Source organism: Platalea leucorodia (genome assembly GCF_965183815.1).
Source record: "Platalea leucorodia genome assembly, chromosome: 7".
Taxonomy (NCBI): domain Eukaryota; kingdom Metazoa; phylum Chordata; class Aves; order Pelecaniformes; family Threskiornithidae; genus Platalea; species Platalea leucorodia.
The window spans coordinates 43,548,138-43,570,715 of record NC_138829.1 but is presented as its reverse complement, the minus strand read 5'-3'; the positions used below and the strand labels follow the sequence as shown (position 1 = coordinate 43,570,715).

The window sequence follows — 22,578 nt, the reverse complement described above, 5'->3', positions numbered from 1 at the left end:
CTTTCGATCCTGTAGTTTTGCTCAAGGGAGAAGTTATCTTTTCTCTGGATTCCTTACATAGTTCCTAGTGCTGACTTGAGGCAGGAAGAGTTTCTCTAATCTGAGGTTTGCTCCAAAAACAAACAACTACCTCGTGACCCAGAAGGCCCTCTCTCTCCTATGGGGGAAGCTGAAGGGTCCCTGTTGCCATTTAATTCTGGGTTTCTTGTTTGGTTAGTCCGTGGGGTTTTTTGTCTTAAATCCTTTCAACACAGTGGTTTGGAATAATCTCACAGTTACTATGTTAAAACTCGGAGTTATTAAAGTGGTTGCTGAAGGATGTGGCTTTCCCCTAGGTAAATACCACACCCCGCTAAATAACAGTGCCTATCGTATGTTGACACTTGCATTCCAGTGCAAAGGGTGGGCCGTATTTGAACAGTAGTGTATGTGATAGGTGAAGCAGTAACTGCTTATGCTTCTTTAGAGGAAAATGGAGGTATGAGTTTGGAGGAGACAAAGGAGGAGACGAGAGATGGAGTACTGGACTTTGTCTTGTGATAGATTAGAAGAGCAGATGGCAAACTGTTACCAGTGGATGTCTGATCTGTTTTTGACATGACTTATTTTTAGACTCTAATAATCCTTTTCACTTAACACTATAATGCTGCTTATTTGAGTACTTGAATGCCTTATTTGAGTGCCTCTAATTTAGTTTACAAACATTAATTACTTAAATTGTTCAACAGTGTTCTAAAGTGGAGCTATTACAACCTGCAGTTGTGGGAATTGGAGCAGGGAAAGGGCATGTTTCTGGACTTAGATTCCATACTGAGGCGGTGGAGTTTGCTCAGATCTTTTGCAAATGAGTGTCTGGCATTTTAGGGTGTTAGAAGCTGAATTATCATGGTAGGAAAGAAAAAAGTTATATGTAAGTACATTTTAAAAATAAATACCTATCAGTAACCTCTTTATATGTATATGCGTATGTACAATAATTTTGGAAATCATGATTTGCAGGCAAGTGTTGGTGTGAGGGACTTAATTTTTTAAATGAATGTTTTAATACTTTTTGAGAAATGGAAATAAAGCATAGAAAGGGTCATGTAACTTTCCCTGCTGTCCTGCAGGACATAAGTATCTTTAGACCACTGATGATGAACCATCTTGGTGCCTGTGACTAGAAGTCCTTTAAAAGTATTGCAGATCATTTACACTGGGATCAACCCAGTTCTATCTTGGTGGCAGGTGTCCCCAGTGACTGAGCTAGACCACAATTTTACAGGCATTTGTCAAGCCTGTTTGAAAACTCACTGATACCCCTGGAAAGCCCTTTTCTGATATCTCACCTGAATGTTTTGGTTTTGTTGCAAATTAAAGCCATTTGTTCTTGCCCTTCCCAGTGGACATGGAGAACAACTGATGGCTCTTATACTTATGAAAACTTGTTGTGTACTAGAAGACAGTTGCAGTGCTTGGTCCTCTCAGGCTAAACAAACACAATTCTTTCAGCCTCAGAGATATGATGTTTGTTATTCATTCCTGAACTTTCCTTCATTTTGTCAAAGCTTTAATGGAATAGTGACCAAAATGGAGCACAATCATCACAGATAACCAGTACCTTCTTAGAGCAACCTTAATTCTATGCTTGTGCTTCCTATCCTTTCCCACAGGAAAAAATTAATTATAGCACAATAGTCTTCCACTGTTACAGTTGTTACATTCCTTTCAGGCAGAATCTCAAAGTTATACGGGATACGGCTCCTGGGGCCCTTACACAAGGGTACGTTGAAAGCATGGTAAGCTTTCAACATGTGTTCACTAACCCAAGTTGCTAGGGATAGGAAGAGCGGAGTCTTTGACCAGTTAATAGAAGATAATATTGCAATTTCTGTCTGATGGTAGTGGTTTGTGGTGAATGGGGAAGTGTAATAAAGGATAAGCATTAAAATTTCCTTATTTCTCTTTATCTGTTCAGACTGGAGATTCTCCTGTGGCCACTGAATCGCTGGGGTGTTAAACCGGTGGTGAGCCTAGCCCTGAACTGCTGGGCAGGCAGGATAGAGCTGTGTGTCTAGGTAACAGTCTGCACCACCTTAGCAAATAAGATGAAGCGCATGCTCAGCTTCCTTCCGAAGCGCCTGGAGTTCACTCAGGGGAGATTAGCTTCTTGAAGTTATTTCCTGGCTTGTTGCCAGAACACAGTCTCTCTTGATGTTGTGCAGAAACCACACCTGATTTAAATGGATTGGCACTTCTTGTAGTACGTTTGGATTTGAGGTCATACACAGTTCACAAATGACATGTTTGTGCCTTAACAAATTGTGCTTATGTTCTAGGCTGAATCTATTTATTGGTCTATGTATAGACAAGTGTGGATGTGTTTTGAGTTTTCAGTATTCCCAAATATTCATCCTGTTTGGCACTGGTAATTCTGTGTCCTACCTAATAGGATGTTAGGCTCATTTTTCCATCTAAATAGTGTTGTCTTTCTAGATATCCGTTTCTCATGACTGCTGATGTCAATCATGACCCATGGCAAGCAGAGGATAGATGGAGGATGGGCAGAGAATCCTCTAATTGCCAAACTGTGGCATAGGAAGTTTCTGAAGACTTAAACTGCAGTTGTTTTGGAGGTTAAGAAAGCTTTCTTTCCTTCTGCCACACCATCTGCTAAAGTGATGTTTGATTTACCACAAAATTGTTCTGGGTGATGGACAGCCTGGATAAATCTCAAATGTCTGGGCTCTGAAAGTGAGTCAACTTTCCTGTAGTGAGGAATATTCCATTTGCTTCTTGGATAATAACACTTCTGTTTCCAGCAAGACTGGCAGAACCCTGGTAGGGGCAGAACCTCTCTGGTTCAGTTTTCCTGAGTTCAGCAGGGAGAGGTGGCAGAGCTCCATCCTGTTAGAGAACTGGTGTCTTTCAGAACAGAACACAAGCTGCGAAGGTAGAGATAATGGCCATGCTTAATGCCTGCTATCAAAGGTAGACATTTTAGTATCCCTTAGAACAGAAATTGTTGATTCTTATTAGAAGAAAATCTGTCTTTCAGTCAACAGTATTGGCTTTTACAACAGCTCAGTGAGAAAAGTGGAGGAAACCCTTGTGACAGTGCAGCTTTAAAGCCGTCTAATTCCTTGACTGTTTTGGCTTTTGGCCTGGGAATGACATGAAGGTTGTAGATATTTCACTTGATAATGATCAGAAGCAAAATGCCAATGTTGATTCCTGCAGAATAGTCAGCAGACTGTGGCTCTTGACGCTGTTTGCAGAAAGGCAAGCAATGCTTTCCCTTCTTCGCACTTCATTTGCCTCTGATTTGGAGAGGGACTGCTCCTGGAATTACAAGTAGAATCCAACTGTGGAGTGGGACGTGGAATTTTGTGCTCCTAGTAATTTAGTCCAATACCAACCGTCCGTTTCTCTTTTCTTCACTTCTTCCTTAGTCCAGACATACTGAACATCCAACAAGCTTACCAAGTATCCTAAAGAGCTGCGAGCCAAAGAATGTATGCATCTCACTGCATGGTGAGGCATGACAGAGGAGAAAACACAGGAGCCTGAGGCTTCTGTCTTGCAGCTTTGTTCTGCTTATTGCATTAAGTGTTTCTTATGACTCTGAAGATTTAGACCAGCCCATCTCGAGTGTGGTACAAACAGGAAATGAAAGCCCTGCAGTCAGAGGATACACCTGCCAAACGCGGGCTGAGCAGCTGTGGCCCTCACCCATGGTTGAGTGCAGAACCGGAAGCGTCAAGGGCTAAGCACAGGCTGAGCACCGTTTCTTCTCAAAGCCTGGGAGGCTGGATGGTGAAAGAGAGGGAGGGAGAGATGAAGGTGTAGTCACAGTTTGCCTGGCAGTCTGATGAGAGGTGCTGATCAGGAAGTTGCTTGTGTAGCATGCAAACTGCTGTCCTCCTTTAGGAGCGTGCGTTCTCCCTTGCTGTTGATCATCAGTCTTACAGCTCCAGCTGGCACTCGTACACCATATACCATCAACTGTGTGTCAAAGCAGCAAGTGTTAGTTCCCTTGGGGACTGAAGCAGATACAAGGATGGTCAAGGCTCCTAAGGCATCTGGCACATGGAAATTGCTCATCGATTTCCTTGATCAGGGACATGGTTACACTGTTTGTATTCTTTGAGTGACAGCTGACAGCATTTGAAGTAACACAGCTGCCCTGGCAGGAGGCCAGTTGCAGTGATTTGGATGAATTATCAGTTGATGTTGGCTGGCATAGCACCTCTGACAGTCTGAAGAATGATGCTGTTGTATATCAGGCACAGACTTTTTAAAGCAGGTGCTCAGATCTCAAGACTGGGCTGTCCTATCCATTGATGTAAGTTATCATAGAGCAACATTTTGATTCTGGCCCTAAATACCTTTTTGTCTAGCAATCACCAATCACTAGTGTGCGGACTACTGTTTGTGCGCATCAGGAACCTGTTTACTGCCCAGTGACAAGAGAAGATGAAATGTGGTAGTAACGGGGCTAAGTCAGTTGCTACAAGAGCCTCACCCTATCCTGGGAGCTGAATCAAGTGTTGTGCTCAGAAACTTATAAAGGTTTGTGTGAGTGTTTGCTCACATACTCGGAGCTTGCTTGGGGAGCAGTCTTCTTGTTGACTTGCTCTTTCACCTCCCACCCATTGAGATCTTTGTCTCGATTTGTGATTCATGTCTGATTCAGCCAAGTGGGTAGTAGACTTGGCAGAAAGAATCTCCTCAGTTTGAGGATTCCAGAAACCTTTAATAAGGGGCAAAAGCACAGAAACAGGCTGCTGAAAGTATGAAGTAAGTGCCTTATATGACAAATTCAGGGATTTTTTTTGTTTTGTTTTGTTATTTGGGGTATTCTTGTTTTAGCTATGGGCAAGTCTTGGACATTGCCTTATTTGTTGGGAGAAATACAACTTCAATACCCACAAAGGCTCTGCGTAGGGAAGCAAAAATGACATGTGTGCCTCACTTTCTCCACTGCAGTACGATGCCTTGTTAGGTTTGAGCTTCAAATACCAAATGATCCCAACCCTAGGAGTTGTTATAGTCTGGACAACTAAAAAAAATAGTCATGGAATTTTGATCAATGACAATGAAAAACTTTTACTAGCTGCTTTAGATATTTTAAAAGTGTGCATGCATGTGTGTGTGTATATATATATATATGTATAGATTATTAGAAGAAAAACCAAGGATAATTGTAATTTGCTTATATTGGGCATAAAAATGTCTGCTGTTCCAGGATCTGGATCTGACCAAGTCAACTGCTTGCCTCTTTCCGATCTGCAAAGACAACTACACTAAGTCTCAAACTGAAAGAACTCAAAACCAGAATCCCTCAGTAGGCAAATTCTGTGACTGTAAGCGGAAAGATACCATGTTGCTCAGCAACTCTCACTATCTTTTAGGTTGTTTTTTTTTTTAATGTAACATCACTCAAATCCCCAGATCTCTCCATGAGATGAAACCATATAGTTGGCTGTCCCAGAGCTGCACTCCCTTGAAAATATGAAATCCCTAATAACCTTTGAAGCTGGCTGCTGTGAAGCTGCACCTGTGGAAAACCCATTTGTTTGGGGGAAATTATGCTGATAACAACTTGTCTTGGTAGAATATTGTGATTTTGATAAAGCAGTAGCTGCTTTGTTAAAGTGTTTGTGATGGTTTTTTTTTTTGGTTTTTTTTTTAAATAGGTTGTAATTATACTACTGCAGTTATTGATTACATTCACACACAGAGAGAAGCATATCTAATTACAGGGTAATTAAATTAGGCTAGTAATTGTCTTGGCTATGGTCCGCTCAAAATTATTTTGTATGGAAGCTTTTTATGGTAACAGCAGGTAGTGGCTGCATTGAGGCAGATAAAAGCAAAGTTTTGTTCAGGCTAGGCTTAGTTCATTAAAATAATATGATTAGTAGCTTTGGACTTAAATGTAAGTTCTTTGTATGTGCAGGTCCAATATGTCTGGTCAAAGCCAATGCAAATAAAGTGACAAACAATACTGAAAATGGAGAACAAATCTGAATGTTAATTTCATTTTCCAGATTGAATTAAGTAATTTAGTAAAATGACATAAAGAATTAAGAAAACACACTAGCTTTCAAGCTGATTTATTTTAGTTTTAATAAACTAAGGTAAATAAAACAGTCAAGGGTTTCGTAGATAAAATCAACTCATAGGGTTTTAAAAGCATTTTATTGAGTTGAGTAAATGTATATACTATAAAATGTAAAACTGAAACAATAATAAAACTGTAAAACATACACAAGAGTTTAGAAGGAACAAATATTGAGAGAGCTATTTGCAGACTAGACCCTACCAGCTGCTCACACCGATACTTATGACAGCTCAGTGAATAATCTTATGGACCTTATGAGGATTTGTTGTATCACTTAGAGGCTAATATGGGTGCTAGTGTGTGACCCAGGAAGGAAGAAGAAAGAGAAGAAGGGAAAAAAAAAATTCACAGCAGAAAGGTGAGCCACTGGAGAATGACTAATACTGTGCATGGATAAGTCATAACTGATACCCAGTTTAGTAATGCTTAGTGTTACCTTAGGGCATGCTCGTGGAATGCAGTTACAGCTAATGGGCTGATGGGTTCCCAGGTGTTACTTTTCCAGTCACTATTGTTACGGTTACGGTGTCCGGAAAGAGGCCAACACCCATCACCTTCTCACATGCTTGCTTATTTGCGCTGCGTTGGCTGAGGTTGTCAGGCAAGGCATTGCTCAGTGCTTTTGTGTTTGGGGCACGTGGCTCTTATAGAATTATTTTGAAACACATGTAGTAACTTTTTGATAATTATAGTTTTCTGTACTCCTTGCAAGTCCCTTTGGAGGAACCTTGTTCCTTCTAGGAGTTAGTGAGACACTGAGTAGGCAGTGGTAACCAGCAATACAGATCAGATTTCAGCCCCCGTGTCCCAGAGTGGCAGAATTTAGCCTAAATGATGTAAAGACTTCAAGAGAACAGTAGATTATGATGACTGACAATTAAGTACTCTTTCTTAAAGCCTTTTAGAAAAAAAAAAAAGATTACAAAGAAATTTCTCACTATCCTTTTGTTTCTTGCTGTCATAATAGCTCTCTGTAGGCTTGCGTAGGCTTTGTACTAGTGCACAAAAAAAGACAACAGGATCTTGGATAAAGAAACTGCTGAAATCTTCCTGGAAAAAGGATTCAAGGGTCATTATTTACTATAGTCTAGCAGAATTTCTATGAAAGTTTACCAGCTTAGGCAAGAAACTACTCCTCCACTCTGCTGCTGATGGAAAAATGAACTTTTTTAGGGACCCTGTTGATTTATGTTACATTTCAATGTACTTTTGTTCTTTAACTCACTATAGTTTCAAGGAACATGCTATGATTATTAAAACTGATTTTTTTTTTTTTTTCTGAAGAAACGGTTTTTCTTATCTGTGTTCCCCCCCTGCCCCGATCCTTACTAGCTTAGATATGATTGGTGTTTTTAATTATTGTAATTGCTTCACTTAGGACTCAATTCTGCAAATTCCTGGGTATGTTGCCTGTTTGTCAGTGCTTGTCTGAGGGTAGTTACATGTGTTTAAGGTGTTCACAGAACTGAGATCTTTGTTTACATTTTACCCTTAAATAAGGGAGAGATTTTATTTATTTTTGCATGGAACAGCAGAGGAAGGTTCAGGTCCCTATCCTCTGTTGCCCCTAGGAGTCAGAGTGGCTCATCTGTCCCTGAGGGATTCAGCATATGCTCGGAGAGATATTTCAGTTGTTCCATACTGCCTGTAAAACAGCAGCAGCAGCAACCAAAAAAACCCTTCCCAATTCAGGGAGCCTGCACTAATCTGTTCAGTGAGCTTGGCTATTAGGATGTTAGAGCCCTTGTCCTGAAATGGTGGGAGCGTTTCAGGAAAGCTGGTTAGTTCCTGTGGATTAATTCTTGGGGACGGTGAGGCCTGAGCCAAAACCCCTTAAAATGGATGAAATGGCTACCAGTGAGTTTAGTGGGTTTTCGTCAGCCAAGTTGTACTGGTGTATTTGGGCAGGATCATCATGGCTGTGCTTCTGCATACTAGTTACGTATGCAGTTGTGTTCTCATCATGAGAAAAGGCCTGGAGAAAGCTGTGCTCACGGGACCCAGTGGCTCTCGGTTGCTGCTCATCTTTGCCGTTTCCTAATAGGATAGGCATGATGGCAACAGCTACCTGTATCCAGGGTTGAATAGGCTGGGAATACTTCATCTGGCCAGCATCCTGTCTGCATGTGCCAGTGCTAACACAGAGCAAGTCTGGCACATCTGCTGCATGGATGTATGCTTGTCTTCAGTGCTGTGCTTCAAATTCGGAAGAGTGATTCGGAAGAGTAATCCAGATAACGCAGATCAACATCAGATACCAAGCCACAATCCTTTGCATGCATTGTGGCTGCATTGCAGGAATTGGTTCTCCCATTCTCTTCTCCTGAATTTCTGTTCGTTTGCTACCAGGGACACAGTTCAGTGGCACAGCCCATCACACGGGCTGACCCATTGGCAGGAAACTACCTTTTCCCCCCTTTAGCATCTCACACCTTTTATTGCTTAGGGAGATATACATAGTGTGTCAGTTACAGTTCACATTGAGTAACTTACATGCTGAATCTAAGAATGTTAGTATTTCTCATGTTTGCCTCTTGGCCCTTTTGGAATAGTTTCCTTTTTCCTATTGGAAAACTCTTGAGTGTATTGATCCCAAGAGGCATATAAAACAGCATCGGTGATGTCAAGGGCACCTGATTCAGGAAATCCTGATACAGAGGTATCAGAGTTTTCCCTGAATATATGTGAATAGCATACACTGGCTGGGAATCTAAAAGAAATGAGGGCTTGGAGAAACCCAGGCAGAGCAAAAGATCAAGGAAGACTGAGCAGAAATCTAGAAGAAACAGGGACTGAAGGAGATATGGACTGCAAATATAGATGGGCAGTGGTAGCAGTCCTCTTTGCCATTGCAGCATAAAGCAGTGATTTGAAAAGCACGTAATACCATTGCTAACAAAGAGGAAGAGATCTTGCTTTAGAAATAGAAGTGAGAAAGATTCCTCCCACAGCAGGCACACAAAGTTTTCATCTTCCCACTCACGCCACTGCTCCAACAGCATGCAGCCCTGTTTGCATCCTGGCAATTTGCATCCTGGGTTGAGTGAGTTGGGAGACTGCAAGTTGCAGTAGAGGAAAGTGCAACTGCTGAACCCCTGCCGATGGCAGCATGCCCCATGGGATGGGTCTGGAAGCAATCCTTTCCCTCCTAGCTTGAGCCTCAGGCTTTCCCTGTCTTGAGGGGGAAAAATGTTTGTGAAGAGATTATTTAAAAAAAAAAGTTGTCAGTGTCTGCGTATTGGATGAGTAGCTTGAACATACTCAGCCAAGGCAGCTGTAACCTAAGCAGCCAAAGTCCGCTCGAGCTGGGGCTGAATTTGGCCCATTGTCTCTCCTTCACACCCACAGTACAAATAAAAGCTGCGGCTTCTTAGGGCTAGGTGGGAGGGAGGAGGCGGGAAAGACACTGCAGTGTGGTGTTGCATTGACAGTTGATGTGCCTTCCTTGAAAACCTGAGCTTCTCATCATTTCTGGATATAGCAGTATTACAAGTCATTGGGAGACAGGGTACAGTTTGTTAGGAGTGAGACATTATGATGAGTATAGGATCTTTATGGGAGAGTAATGGAGCAATGCTGACTTCTGATTAAGGGAAGGGGAAAAAGCAGTGTTACCCTGAAAATTGGGCTGGAGTCTTCAAAAACTAAATCTTTGGCAGGAGTTGTGTTCAAAGGGGTCATTTTAATTCAGAATGATGTTTACTTTCAACTATTCTTTAAATAACTTAGGGCTGTGTCCCTCTGGAATAGAAACAGTGGAGTAGACTGAAGGGCTTCTACTATCAGTTAAATCTGGCAAATAGACTATACAAAAGTAATTTATCTTTGCTACTTGAATAACAATAGTTACATCGCACTTTCCCCCAGAAGGAGGCTATGGATGTTTATAAGTGGTGTACAAGAGTCTCCTTCATCCTCACTAAACACCAGCTAGCTCAGTGATAGAGCCAAATCACTGTTTAGCACTGGAAGGTTGCAGTTTGGAACGACTTAAAGCAAATAATATAAAATATGAAATCCAAATAATATAGAATATTAAAGGGTCATTTAAACCAGCAGAAGGTATTTATGAAACTGGAGTTTAGCTAGAGCTAGTAACATCTGTGGAGTTGAAGTAACTGCAACTGAGTCTTCGTGATTCTTAAACATCCAGGATTTTCTTTGGATGCTTCCTCTCACTGGCACAGTATGTTTTCAAAAGTATTACTGCTGCATAGGGCACTTATATCAGACTGAGAGTGACTTCATTTCAGCTTGAACTGCGTTCAAAACCAATATAAGTTAACTAGGAAGAAGCAATCTTATTTCAGAATAAGTATGCTTGTATGGTGATTATATTGTTATGTCAATTTAATTTGCAGCGTAGCTTAAGACTTTCTTGTGAAGACAAATCCTTAAAAGAAAGATCACTTGCATCTGTGAGTTCACATATCCTCTTGATACATTCTAAGATAACCATGGGGTTTTACCCTCACACAGTGACCGACATTGCTAGAGGATATCTTATAGGAAATGTGGGATAAGTGAACAAGTTTGGGGAAGGATGGCCAGGTCAGAGCGTGATCTGGAGAGCTACATTTTGCCTATGTATCATTGCCTGTGATTTCACTTTTTGTATTTTTCATTTCTGTAGAAGTATAGTGTAGAAGACGATAAAAATCAGGTATCCTAAGCACCTAAATCATCAGATCCATATCCCTGCTAGAGAGGACATGTTTGTTTTGAAGGTGGATTTTTCAGGTATTGAGCAATGACCTAAACTCGTTTTCAGTGAAATCATTGCCTCCCATTGATTTTGGTGAATCCCAGTTAGGCCATTGATAAGCACTTCTGTAAGTGCAGCCTAATCCCCGACTATACTTGATCTCAGCAAAAAACTCTCAGCACTAAATTGTCATGCACAAGTATTGTCCAGCTCCTTTGTTTTCTTCAGCAGGGTATCATGTCCTAGTGAGAAGAAATGAGCCTGCTGCCCTTGTTTGTAAAGTACTTTGGGATCCCTCAGAGTGTAACACGAATGCCAGTGGGCTGTGGTTCTCTCCCATCTGGGTTTCAGTTCCAGAGCATGAGACTTTTTCACTTTCTACTTTTTTTTTTTTTTTTTCTCCTTTCCTTTCTGCCTTTGCAACAGAGCACTCAGCTGGTGTTTGCGAGCAGCTGTTCTGTTTCCCTGTCTGCCTGCAGCGGTATCCAGATAGCTGCACTGTGTGGCAGCCAAAGGTGGCCAGAACAATGCCCAGCTTTGTTAAAAAGTAACAAGATTGGGAAAGAGGGGAGGGAGCAGGAAAATCTGTGACCTGGAGTAGATCCTACAGCACAATGTCAATGGGTGCTGAGAGACCTGGTTGACCTCCGTGTCTGACTAGAGGTGCATTTTCTATGCATCTGTCACAGTAAGACTCACCTGATGACTTGGAGAAAGCCGTTAATCATGAGGTGATGCTGATGTTCTCTGGGAAAGGAAGTATTGCTGACAGTGGCAAACAGCTTATGTTCATGTCTCATGCAAACTTAAATGTGCATAAGTGTGTGTTCAGCATCTGCTTTCCGCATGCTGCATGACTCAGACACAGAGGGGGTCAGGTGTGGCTAAGAACAGGCCTGTGATGTGCAGTATGACACTTTTTTTTTTATTTCTTGCAGGCAGCTTTCTTGTGGATGGTAGGGCATTATATTTAACTATTTGTCCATTCTTGGTTTTATGTGCATATTTTTCCAATGATGATCATGGTGTCCGTTTTGTGGTTCCACCTTTGAGCACTTACAAATTAGTGAGGAACAATTCAATGTGAGTGAAGCTATGTGGTAGGTTTGTGGCATGTCAGGATTTCAGCTTTTGCCCAACTTAATATTTCTTTTCTTTGTATTCCAGAAAAAGGCATGGCATACAATTAAAACCATGGTTAACTTACCAGTCATCAGCCCCTTCAAGAAACGCTACTCGTGGGTGCAGTTGGCTGGGCATACAGGTGAGATGGATATCTTCAATGTGTTTGTCTCTGGAGCAGGGATGGCAGCAGCAAGGAATACAGTGTTTCAGTGTTTCTCCATTTCTTTCCTCTAGGTAAAAGGAAGCGGGCAATATCACATGCATCTGTGAACTAGAACATCTTTCCTTCAGTTGTGGTGGGGATAGGGAAGGGGGAGTGATACACCTGAATAATGAGATGAGCAAGGAAGCAATGGTCAGACTCTGGGGAAGGGCCAGGCTCCCGATGCATCCCTGTAAGGTGATATAGGTAAAATACGCGTTAGAGGGAAACAAGAGGGACTGGGAAGTTGAAGCCCCAGTCCATCTGTTGCTGTTGGTTGTGGTACGGGATCACCTTTCCAGACTGAGTAGTCAATATGTTAGTTCCCTAGTGGGAAGGATTACTGTCTGTGCCTGTATGTGCCTCAGCCCTGGCAAGGACAGTGTTTCTTATACCAACCCCCAGCCTCTCACCTGAATGTAAGCCCTTGGGTGGAAAACAAATCTGGTGAAAATTGACTTGCTGACTGGGTGTTTGCATTGCGAGTCTGTCGTTGTTCACTGTATGAGTGCAAGAAGCATCTCAGTCAGCTGGTTCTAGTTTTGTGTCTGTGGAAGCTGGTAAGTGTGCTCCTGATGTAGGCTTTGTTTCACTAGTAAGGCAAAAAAAACTACACAGAGACGTCATCAGGTTTTCTTCTCTCGTGCTTCATTTAATTCCTATGCAGCCCTTGTTCCTAAAGTGCTAGTGCGGGGTTTATTAGTACACATGTGGGCAGGCACCTACGCTGCATCGTGCTTTAATGCAGTACCTGAACCACCTCTTTATATGCTAATGCACTAATATGATGCACTTCAAAGCTGTGCAGAGAAATTTATTTGGTCCCAGAAACGGAGTAGCTGCATTTTGCACAGTGGCATTGGTGGGGCTGACTTGTATCACGCAGAGTGCCAAGATGACCCAGCCTTACTGCGGTTTTTAGCACAGTGTGTATGGGGTTGGCTTGGTCTGTGTGGAGTGATGCACTGGTCGTGTAAGCATAACCCTTCTGGAGGGTTGTGTAGTAGGGTGGAAGAGGAGGGTTAAGAGGTTACTAGCAGCTGATGAGGAGAGATACTGTTCCACTTTGCTTTAGATAGTTTTCTGTGGTTGCATTTAGTCCGTCCTTTTGCAGCTGTTCTTTTCTGATATGACAAGTTCTTTCTAAACTAAAACCTGGGCCATCGCCACCCTCATCCTTGTGCTGTGGCAGTACCGGTTCTAGGATTTGTCAGAGAAGAACCAGTTTGCAATCGCTGAAGGATCCTGCTGTGATAAAAGTTGAGCGTTAGCCCCAGGATTAATGAGGCTCCTACTTTGGTGCCTGTTTTATGTTGCATAGATTAAAAGGTACCTCTGAATGAAATGTGTACTTTCTTCAGACGTTATTGGCAGGTTGCAGGACAGGAGAGCGACTTCCGCAGCTGGAGTCTAATTACTGCCAATCTTGGCCTACGCAGACTGTCATTTGTACTGGATACCATTCAGACGCAGGGTTGTAAAAAACCAATTGCACTACAGGCTGTACCTGCAGATTAGCAGTGCTCCGGAGAAGAGGCAGTACCTGGAGGTACACGCATGCGCAGTCGCAGCATGTGTGTACAGAAAGGGCAGTGCTTGGCTTCTAGCCTGTTTGTGGCTGTTTAATGATCACTGATTGACCGTACTGCCTTGGTACGTACACACTCAGCAGGTATACCCTATGTGAGGATTAAGGACAAAGCCAACACTGGCAGCGTTATGCAGCTTTAAAACAGCCTGCCAGAGGATTAATGAATTCTGGCTCGTGGCTTCTTCCTGTGCATTTTACTAAGTAGAGTAGTGTTTAATATCCTAACAAAGAGTTTAGCATGGAAAAAAAAAAAAAAACACGGATGGCCTGGAGCAGCTGCACTCCTTAAAGCTATAAATTCTGACATGGGAATGTATCCAAACGGACTTTCACTGCCAACGGCTGTGTTTGTCCTGGATGTTTTATTTTTTTATGAAAAGCATGTTATCTTTTCTGTTCAGGGGAAATCTTTAATTGGTGTCATGAAGCTGGAGTGGTGGGGGAAGGTGTTTTTCTTTTTTGCGGGTCAGTCTTGTCAGCATGTGTTTGTTTTTCTTTTTTAGGGAGTTTCAAGGCAGCTGATAGTGGGAAGATTCTCAAACGCTTCTCGGAGAATGAAAAGGAGTGTTTTGAGCGATTGATGAAAGACCCACTACGCTCCTGTGTCCCTTGCTTCCATGGTGTGGTGGAGAGAGATGGCGAGAGCTACATTCAGCTGGATGACTTGCTTACTGATTTTGAAGGGCCTTGTGTGATGGACTGCAAGATGGGGATAAGGTGGGGTACATGAAAAAGAAAGCGCTTTCTAACCCAAATGCATTTGAAGGAAGGGGGGGATGTCGTCATGCTCTGTCTGGAGGAGTGTGGTAACATTTTTGGAGCCTTGGGATTCAGTCCAGACAACCTGTTGTTGGTTTGGCAATCGCCTTGGGCAACCTGGGGAGAGTATGTCCCATTGTTGCCTGATTGTACGGGGATTCTGTAAACTGCCTGATCTATAGCCACAAAAATTATCCACATCAAGTTATTTTCAGGGGTGATTTAAGACAAAGTTTCTCTGTGGTGGCCTGATAATACATGGGGAAAAATTACATGATTCGTTCACTGCCAGTTCATTTAATCTTTGTGTATGCAGTGATTCAAAAAACCCCACAAAGAGTAAAATTCCCACCTCCAAATCTGAATGACCGAATAGCAGCATGAAAGCCCATTTCCAGCGCTTGAATGAGTCTTCACTGGTATTGATCTTTTCTGTAAAGAAAAGAGTTGACCATCTGCTCAGGACTGACCTGTGTTTTTCCCTGCTCTGACACCTCCATGATGCTATCACCTCGTTCTCCAGATTTTCACTTTCTTTTCTTTTTCTTGTCTGTGATTAAGAGGAAAGCCTCAAAAATGTTATCTAAGCATAACAAATAGATAAGGAATCTGTTCAGAGCCTGGAGTAACAGTAGAGAGAGGTATGAACTGTCATAGTAATCTTTTGGGAGCCAGCTCAGGTGCTCAAGAGTTATTGTCGTAAACGAGTTATTCAACTTACAGGAGTGCAGACAGGCCTTTTCAAATAGATGCAGAACCTTAAATGAATTGCCAGCTAAATCAGAGTAGAAATGTGTAGCACTGGTATGCCCAGAAGAAAGAGGAGAAGGATTTCCAGCAGTACATATTTTATTCAAAGTAGGTGACATTCTGGTAATGAGTGACAGCATCTCCTAAACACCAGCCTGGTTTATTACACTGTGATGAAGAAAGTACACTCCAGGTCCCTGACAAAGTGCAAGCTTTGTGGAAAGTGACAAGCTCTAGGAGTCCAGTGGAATGTAGAGAACATGGATAGTACCTTTCTAATGGTTACCAGATTAACGGGTTGAGTGATGACAGCAAAATGTGGAAGGTTTGCCACTCTTCACCTTCCTGTTCTTAGTTACCTCTTCTGGTTTGGAGCTGCTCAGATAATCTGCTTTACTTTTTCATTTTTACTATATGAAGAGTGATTCTGTCTTTCCCTGTCTGATGTATTAAGTAAAACCTTCCTTGCTTTCTGAGGCCTAAAAAAATCACACGACTGATGTTAGGGTTTTTTTTGAAGAGAGAGAAGACAGTAAGACTTCAGCAGCCCTGTTTGCTTTTGATTTCATTGTAAGTGATCTCTCCTAACTGTCCTCTGAAAATACAGTTCTATTTCGTGGCACAGTAGGAATTCAGCTTTCTCCTGTTCTGTAAGCAGGACATGACATAACAGTAACATGCAACACTAAGTAAAGGTATAGTTAGAACAAGAATTGAATGACGCAATTCCTGATTCTTGCAACTGTTTCACTAAATATGCCTGTGCAGTCATTAGTCCGTGTTCTTTAGTTTCCCCATATGCAAAACTGGGGTAATGATAACACTTTCCTGGTTGACATTTCTTGAGGCCAGGTTATAAGTTGTAAAAAGAAATGTCGGGGGGGTCCTTACAGTTTTGTTGGGATGTGATGTTTTTGCAGGACATACTTGGAGGAAGAGTTGACTAAGGCCCGTGAGAAACCAAAGCTGCGTAAGGACATGTACAAGAAAATGATTGAAGTGGATCCTCTTGCTCCCACAGCTGAAGAGAATGCCCAGCATGCTGTCACCAAACCCCGATACATGCAGTGGAGGGAAACCATCAGCTCTAGTGCCAACCTGGGCTTCAGAATTGAAGGGATTAAGGTAATAACAGTTTCACTTCTGCCTGCTCTTGGAGACCGAACTTTGTTTGATTTGTTGATTAACCAAAAAGCTAGTGCGCATCAGTAGCCAGGTTTTCCAAAGGATTATGTGAAGATGCAGTAATTAAAACCTCAGAGTTCAGTGTATTGTGGTTTTAAAGCATCCACAGTAATTATAACAGAGTAGTGTCCGTGAAATTAAGCATCAAATGCACGTCACCCATACTTGGTTCAACCACAGAGACATTGCAGGAAGGACCCAGGCAGGTACACAGTGTAGATACAATGAAAATGAGACTGTTGTAAGGAAGAATTCAGAATTGAAGAAATAACCTCCTCTTGCCATGCAATTACTTTTTTTTATCCAGGATCTATACATATTTATTCCAAGTTAATCACAGTAAAGTGTTTTTGTTCCAGTTATGTTTATTTGCAAGGCATGTTAAAAGCATTAGCTTAGATATTCTTGGGATTGAGGAAACCCCTTTTCCTTTAAAGTACATGACAATATCTGGTATAGATGGTGCTGGAGTAAAGCCAAAACCACCAAAAATAAAATTTCTCCATCAACAAAGTCCATCTGCTGTTCTTGATGGATAAGTTTGTGCCCCTATACCATTCCTAGGATACTACCTTACAGCCACAGAAGAGCCCTGGCAATTTTCTTTCCTACCCATTAATTCTTTATATTTGTTGTGCCCCATGGCAATGTCGGATACCTACCCAGACGCCCATTAGGACCTTCTCTCAGAATATCAGCCACCTGACTCGGTTACTTGAATGTTAACACTTGCTGGAATCCAGAAGTGTGCTCTCTGCTTGTCTAGGCCTGTCACAGCTAGCTCTAGTTTGCTTGGGTGTAGACAGTGGTGTACCTGTAGCAGCACAGAGCATGGTGAGGGCTGCCCAAACCCACCCGCACCCTGGATGAGTACTTGTTACCTGAAGCCCATGACGGAACAGCTATGAGGAAGTTAGCAAGAGTTACCCTGTGTGATTTCAGGATGTTCTCAGAGCATACACATTTTATTTAGGTATGTTAGGACATCGTAAATTATAATCTGGATGAGTTTTGCATCTGTTTCGTAGTTCAAGCACATAGGAAGAAGAAAGGGGTAAAAGAGGGTGATGCTGACAAGCAGAGGCTCTTTAAACACCCCTTTCTTCTCTGCATCCCTGTGTTGTCTTCTCCCTTCCTCATTCACAGATTCTCCTGCTGTGATGCAGGAACTAGGGCTTCCAGCTCATGCTGTGCTGGCCCCCTGTACGCTGTGCCACCCACTCCTGGCTGTTAGACACGGGCATTCTCATGCAGGAACTGTCTGGGTGGTAGATGATCTGGCTCCAGTCCAGCCAAGACACTTCCTGTCTTACTCTTTAGCCATCTAATGATGTTATCAAGATACCTGTTTTATTCCTGTACCACTTAGGTCTTTGGATGCCCTGTGTAGCGGAATCAGAAACCCAGATGATCTTGAGACCTTTTACATATGTTCTTGGAAAGATAGTTGGTCAGTGTAGAAGACTTACAAATTTATGTTGAGTCCTGGAGAGTTACTGAGCTAAGGGAGCACAGAGGAGCTCCAGTAAAACCTCTTGCCTTGTTCTTTGTGGTTTGGCTGGTTATCAGAGGTGGGTACGAGCTGTATGACACACAGACTGCATGATATTTTCCTCTGTTGAGACAATGCTGTAACTGTGCAAAACAGGACACAAATACTTAATCTTTTACTAAGCATGGAAATGCTTTGGAGTACTGCAGTACATTACCTTTTCCTCTCTCTCCCTGTGCTGTTATGAGGGATGTAGGTATTATTCTCTTATTTTTTTACATGAAGAAATGGTGACAGACGGGGAGTTGCTCAAGCAATACAGCTAGTCAGTACTCCCTATGCTGTTTCACTGTAGCTGAATTGTACATCCAGTTCTGTATATTTGCAGGAAAGCAAAGCCATGCTGCAGAGATCCTCATTTTGAGAGGAGAGGCTATAAGGATCAGTGGTGCCAGATAGTGGTTGATGGGAAAAAGGGGTTGTTCTCCCTCAGGGCACTGATACCTCCTGGAGTTAGCTGAACAGATACATTGGGTTTGGTCATTCACAAATATTCCTGCCCTGTGGCTGCTGGAGTTAGAAGCAGAAGCAAAGAAACTGAAATCACAGAAGCCCTTCTGTGACGTAGCTTCCAATAAATGAGATCTGATTCACCACGTCCACTCCTCCTTCATCAGTGGGGTGCCTTTTCTCTTCAGGTTGATCCACCCCTTTTCCTTGCCTCGCTTCCATATCTCTGAAATCAGGCCAGGTTCACTTACGGGATTTGTCCCTCTTATCAAAAATAGTTGGAACCATTGGGTTTCCTTCGAGCTGGCACCTGACATTCAGTCGCTTGTGCTTGCCAGATTCGGAATGCAGCTTTCCTCCCTGGAAGGAGCTGCCTGAAGGCCAGGCATCACAGACATTGCCTCTACAACACTAATAGTTTTGCAGAGCAGAGAGGGATGGGGCTGAGAATCGGGAGTTCTGGCTTCCCATTCTGTCACTGAATCTCTGTGCGGTTTGGGAAGTTACTTCTTCCTTTGGTACCGTTCCTTTAGCTGTAGGTCAGGGATAGCCATTTTTCCAGGAGGACATCAGGTTTGATTTATAAATCTTTGTGAATCCGTTTAGGTTACAACCTTAACCCAGAGCTCTTTAAGGAAATTCTGCAGAGGAATCTGAGCAAGAGCACACAGGTTAAGACAGGTAGCACAATTTTATGGAGCAGCCAAACCTGCACTCCTGCTAGCCATGTCACTGTCACATCTAATCAGAAGTGCTGCAAGTGGCCCACTAGCTACACTGTGCAACAGACTGCTCTGCTGTGCAGGAATGTATGTGGAGGCCCTGACAAAGGTACGACTTCAAGGAGCAAGTCAGGCAAGCGCCTCCTAGGCATCAGGTACATCCAGAGTTGTTGCAAGGACCTGGCATAGAACCCGAGGGATGGTGCCATGCAAAATCTGGATGTTGTTACAGCAAGTGAAGTCAGGCAGGGGTTACGTTTCCTGCCAACCACTGCAAAGGAACAAAATCATAACAGTGTTTCTAAACAACAGGGAAGCAAGCAATTAGTCTGTCCAGACAAAAAAGGATGAAAAGGGAACACACGGCAGCTATTCCAGACTTTGCTCTGGGATTTAGGGCACAGGGAGGAATTATTTTTAAACCAACATTACTCCAGTGAAGAGGTACGAGGCATCAGACAAAGTTCCAAATTTCTATGTGCTGTTGAGTATTATCATACATCAGATCAGATGGCTCCTAACTTTCACTGCCTACCTGCTGAACTTCTCTTGCATAACTTACACATCTCGTCAGGCTGACATGCCACACTTGTATCTGGCCCACAGCCTTGGAATAAAATTCTGTTTATTCTGCTCCTAGAAAGTCTGGTAGGTGGGAGGCTGTACTGCATGGCTTTGCCATTCAGTCAGTTCATTCTCTTGCATGATAAATCTGGAAATTCAGCATTATCAGATTTTTTTTGGTGTATATACTAGGGGCCGAGTTCTGCTGTGGAGTAAATAGTGTTTCACCTGCTGAGACTGGAGCTGAATTTACCCAGTTTTGGTGCAGTGACTTTTAACACGTGGGAGGGAACACATTTTGATTTACTCTTATAATGGAAATGAAGGATTTTGTTGCGCTGATACGATGGAAAGGAATACAGTTTGATAATCTTGCAGGCTTTTAGTGGATACAAGCTACCAACTGCAGTAATTGCTGTATTTTACATGCATGTCATATAAGCTCATATTTGTGTCTCTTGAAGCAACAAGGATGTTCTTGGAGAAATGCATATGAATATAGTCTATGTTGACAGATAGCTCCGATTCATGCACTGCTCTTACTTGTGGCCCCACAAGCACAAACTGGTCACTACCAGCACATAAAAAGACTTGTTTTTTCAGCAGCAGGATGCTTCTGTACCGAGTCGTACCGCTAGCACAAAAATACTCTGAATTTCTCCAGGACCCAGTTGGATACAAGCACGCACGCACTGGCCTTTGCCAAAATTCACACACCTGCTTTGTCACTGCTAGCACTTGTGCCACTGCTAGCATTGCAGATCCAGAGTCGTTGCTGGCTGCAACTAGCTTTCCATTCTGTGACTTCTGGGTCACGTTAATGGCAAAGGTATATTGGGAACTGAGTCTTACCTGCAATTCTTTGATTTCCCCATTGAAAAACAAAACCAAAAAAAAAAACCCAAACAAAAAGGACTAGTACAATTGGGTTTGAAAATGCCCCCTTACACCCCCAGCCAGGGTTTGAGTACACCAAGCTAGATGAGACGACAACCAAAGAGGTCACTGTGGTTTGCCCCATTGAACTTTGCACTGCTAGTACTGACATGTGAGAAAACCCTCCTGCAAGCTGGTAATATCATGAGTTGTTTTTTTTTTTTTTAACTGCACTCAACAGGAAATGAAGTGCCATTTAAAGTTATCCAATCAGCTTTTGTGTCTTTTCTCCACTTCTTGCTTGGTTTATCTGCTCTCTTCCTGTTCAACCACTCACTTTCATCTGGTGAGCAAGAGCCAGGCTGCTGATGGTTCAAGAGGATTGACTGATGAGGGGAACGATATGTGCGTAGTATAAATCATCTCTGTCTTTTTGTGTTTTTGTGCAGAAGGCAGATGGAACATGTAATACAAACTTCAAAACTACGAAGACACAGGAGCAAGTTCTACAGGTTTTTGTGGAATTTATTGAGGGCAACACAACTATTTTGGTGAGTCTGAACTCTTCAGGTTCACTGATCTTTGACCCAATGAACTTGCTTCAGGGCCATGTGTCCTCTGGTACAAGAAAGATCAATTAAACTCTCAAGGAAGAAAATGGTTTGGGCTTCCAGTCCCTCTCAGCAGACGGAGTGGACATGGGGACTTGGTGGGCTGCGAGGAGGAGTTGGCTGAGACCAGTTCTGACAGCTCTTGCCATGAGTTCCCCTCAGGTTCCTCACGCTAGCAAAACGTCGGTGAAGCTAACTTAGGGCTTGCCATCAGCTTCAACCATGAGTGTTAGATGCATCAGAGGGATGACGGTGTCTAAGCAAGGATTGTGTTGGCAGGAGAACTTGTGATTTGGGAATTCAGTCTGGAGAGGATAAAACCAGAGCATGGGGGCAGGAAGCGAGATGGGTGGCTGGCTGTGTATGTGCGAGACTCGCCTCAAAGAGCAATTCCTGCATGCTACTTCACGGGTAGCACAGCAGGCACGTGGTAGATGGCATAACGCATCTCTTGGCTTTGGAACTTCAAAGGATGCCATAGTGTTTTGGTGCAGTGTAGAAGCCACTGTGAAGGCAGATTAGCCCTCCAGGAGGAGCATGCTTGGTAACACAGGGCAGCATTAACAACGTATATGAGAGCTTTATGCATTAGGCCTTGATTTTTTTTTTTTTTTTTTTTTTTTTAATCCACCCCCGCCCCCCTCCCCGCCATGGTTGGAGCTCCTTGTCTCTCTAACAAGATTTCATTCTCTTTTCACTGTGGAGAATGGAAAGATTTTTAATTACTTGAAACTTTTTTCCTCTTTATTAAAAAGGAAAAAAAAAAAAAGTGTGCAGCCAGATGCTCTCTCACTGCATCCAAAGCAAGACAGAGAAGTATGCTTGGTGTAACACACGCAGCAGAGGAACTCCCGTCTGTTCGTTCACTATGAAAGCCTATTGCCTATTGAAGTGTATTTTCAGATTGACTTTCAAATGATGAACCCATTGTTCTGAAGGACCTCTAGCCTAAAATTAACATGATCTCTTCATTATATTGACTCTTGTAAACAGAGTATCTTCATTCATTCTTTACTGAACTGTTTACGGCTTGTTTTTTTTATCCTCTTCCTTCAGAAGAAATACCTCAAGCGTCTGCAGGAAATTCATATCATTCTTGAATCCTCAGACTTCTTCAAGCGACATGAGGTGAGCAGTGAGTGTAATGCTGTGGAAGTGCATTGCGGCTTCATTTGATCGTTCAGATGTACTTCAGCATAACCTGCTGTATAAGTAAAAGGAGTTCGTAGTAGAAGAAAACTAATAGATGTTAACAACACAGATACCTCAAAGCCTCCATTACAACGATACAGAAGATTAAACCAGTTGAGGAATGATAAATCCTCCCATCTTTATAACATCCTAGCACTTACAGCTCTAGGACACTGCAGGGAATGGTTT

At 42.6% G+C, this 22,578-nt stretch overlaps 1 protein-coding gene across 5 annotated transcripts in view; it reads left to right on the top strand.

Moving 5' to 3' along the window:
- Positions 1–22,578, top strand: part of ITPKA (inositol-trisphosphate 3-kinase A) — a 43,376-nt gene that overhangs the window by 13,059 nt on the left and 7,739 nt on the right. For all 5 annotated transcript variants that reach the window (XR_014228882.1, XR_014228883.1, XR_014228884.1 and 2 more), the window contains 5 exons: positions 11,979–12,075; positions 14,233–14,446; positions 16,159–16,363; positions 21,037–21,138; positions 22,255–22,326. Coding sequence is in view for 1 of the 5 variants with exons in the window: in XM_082318407.1 (XP_082174533.1) it covers positions 11,979–12,075; positions 14,233–14,446; positions 16,159–16,363; positions 21,037–21,138; positions 22,255–22,326 (690 nt within the window). In the remaining 4 variants the exon portion in view is untranslated. The remainder of the gene's footprint in view (positions 1–11,978; positions 12,076–14,232; positions 14,447–16,158; positions 16,364–21,036; positions 21,139–22,254; positions 22,327–22,578) is intronic.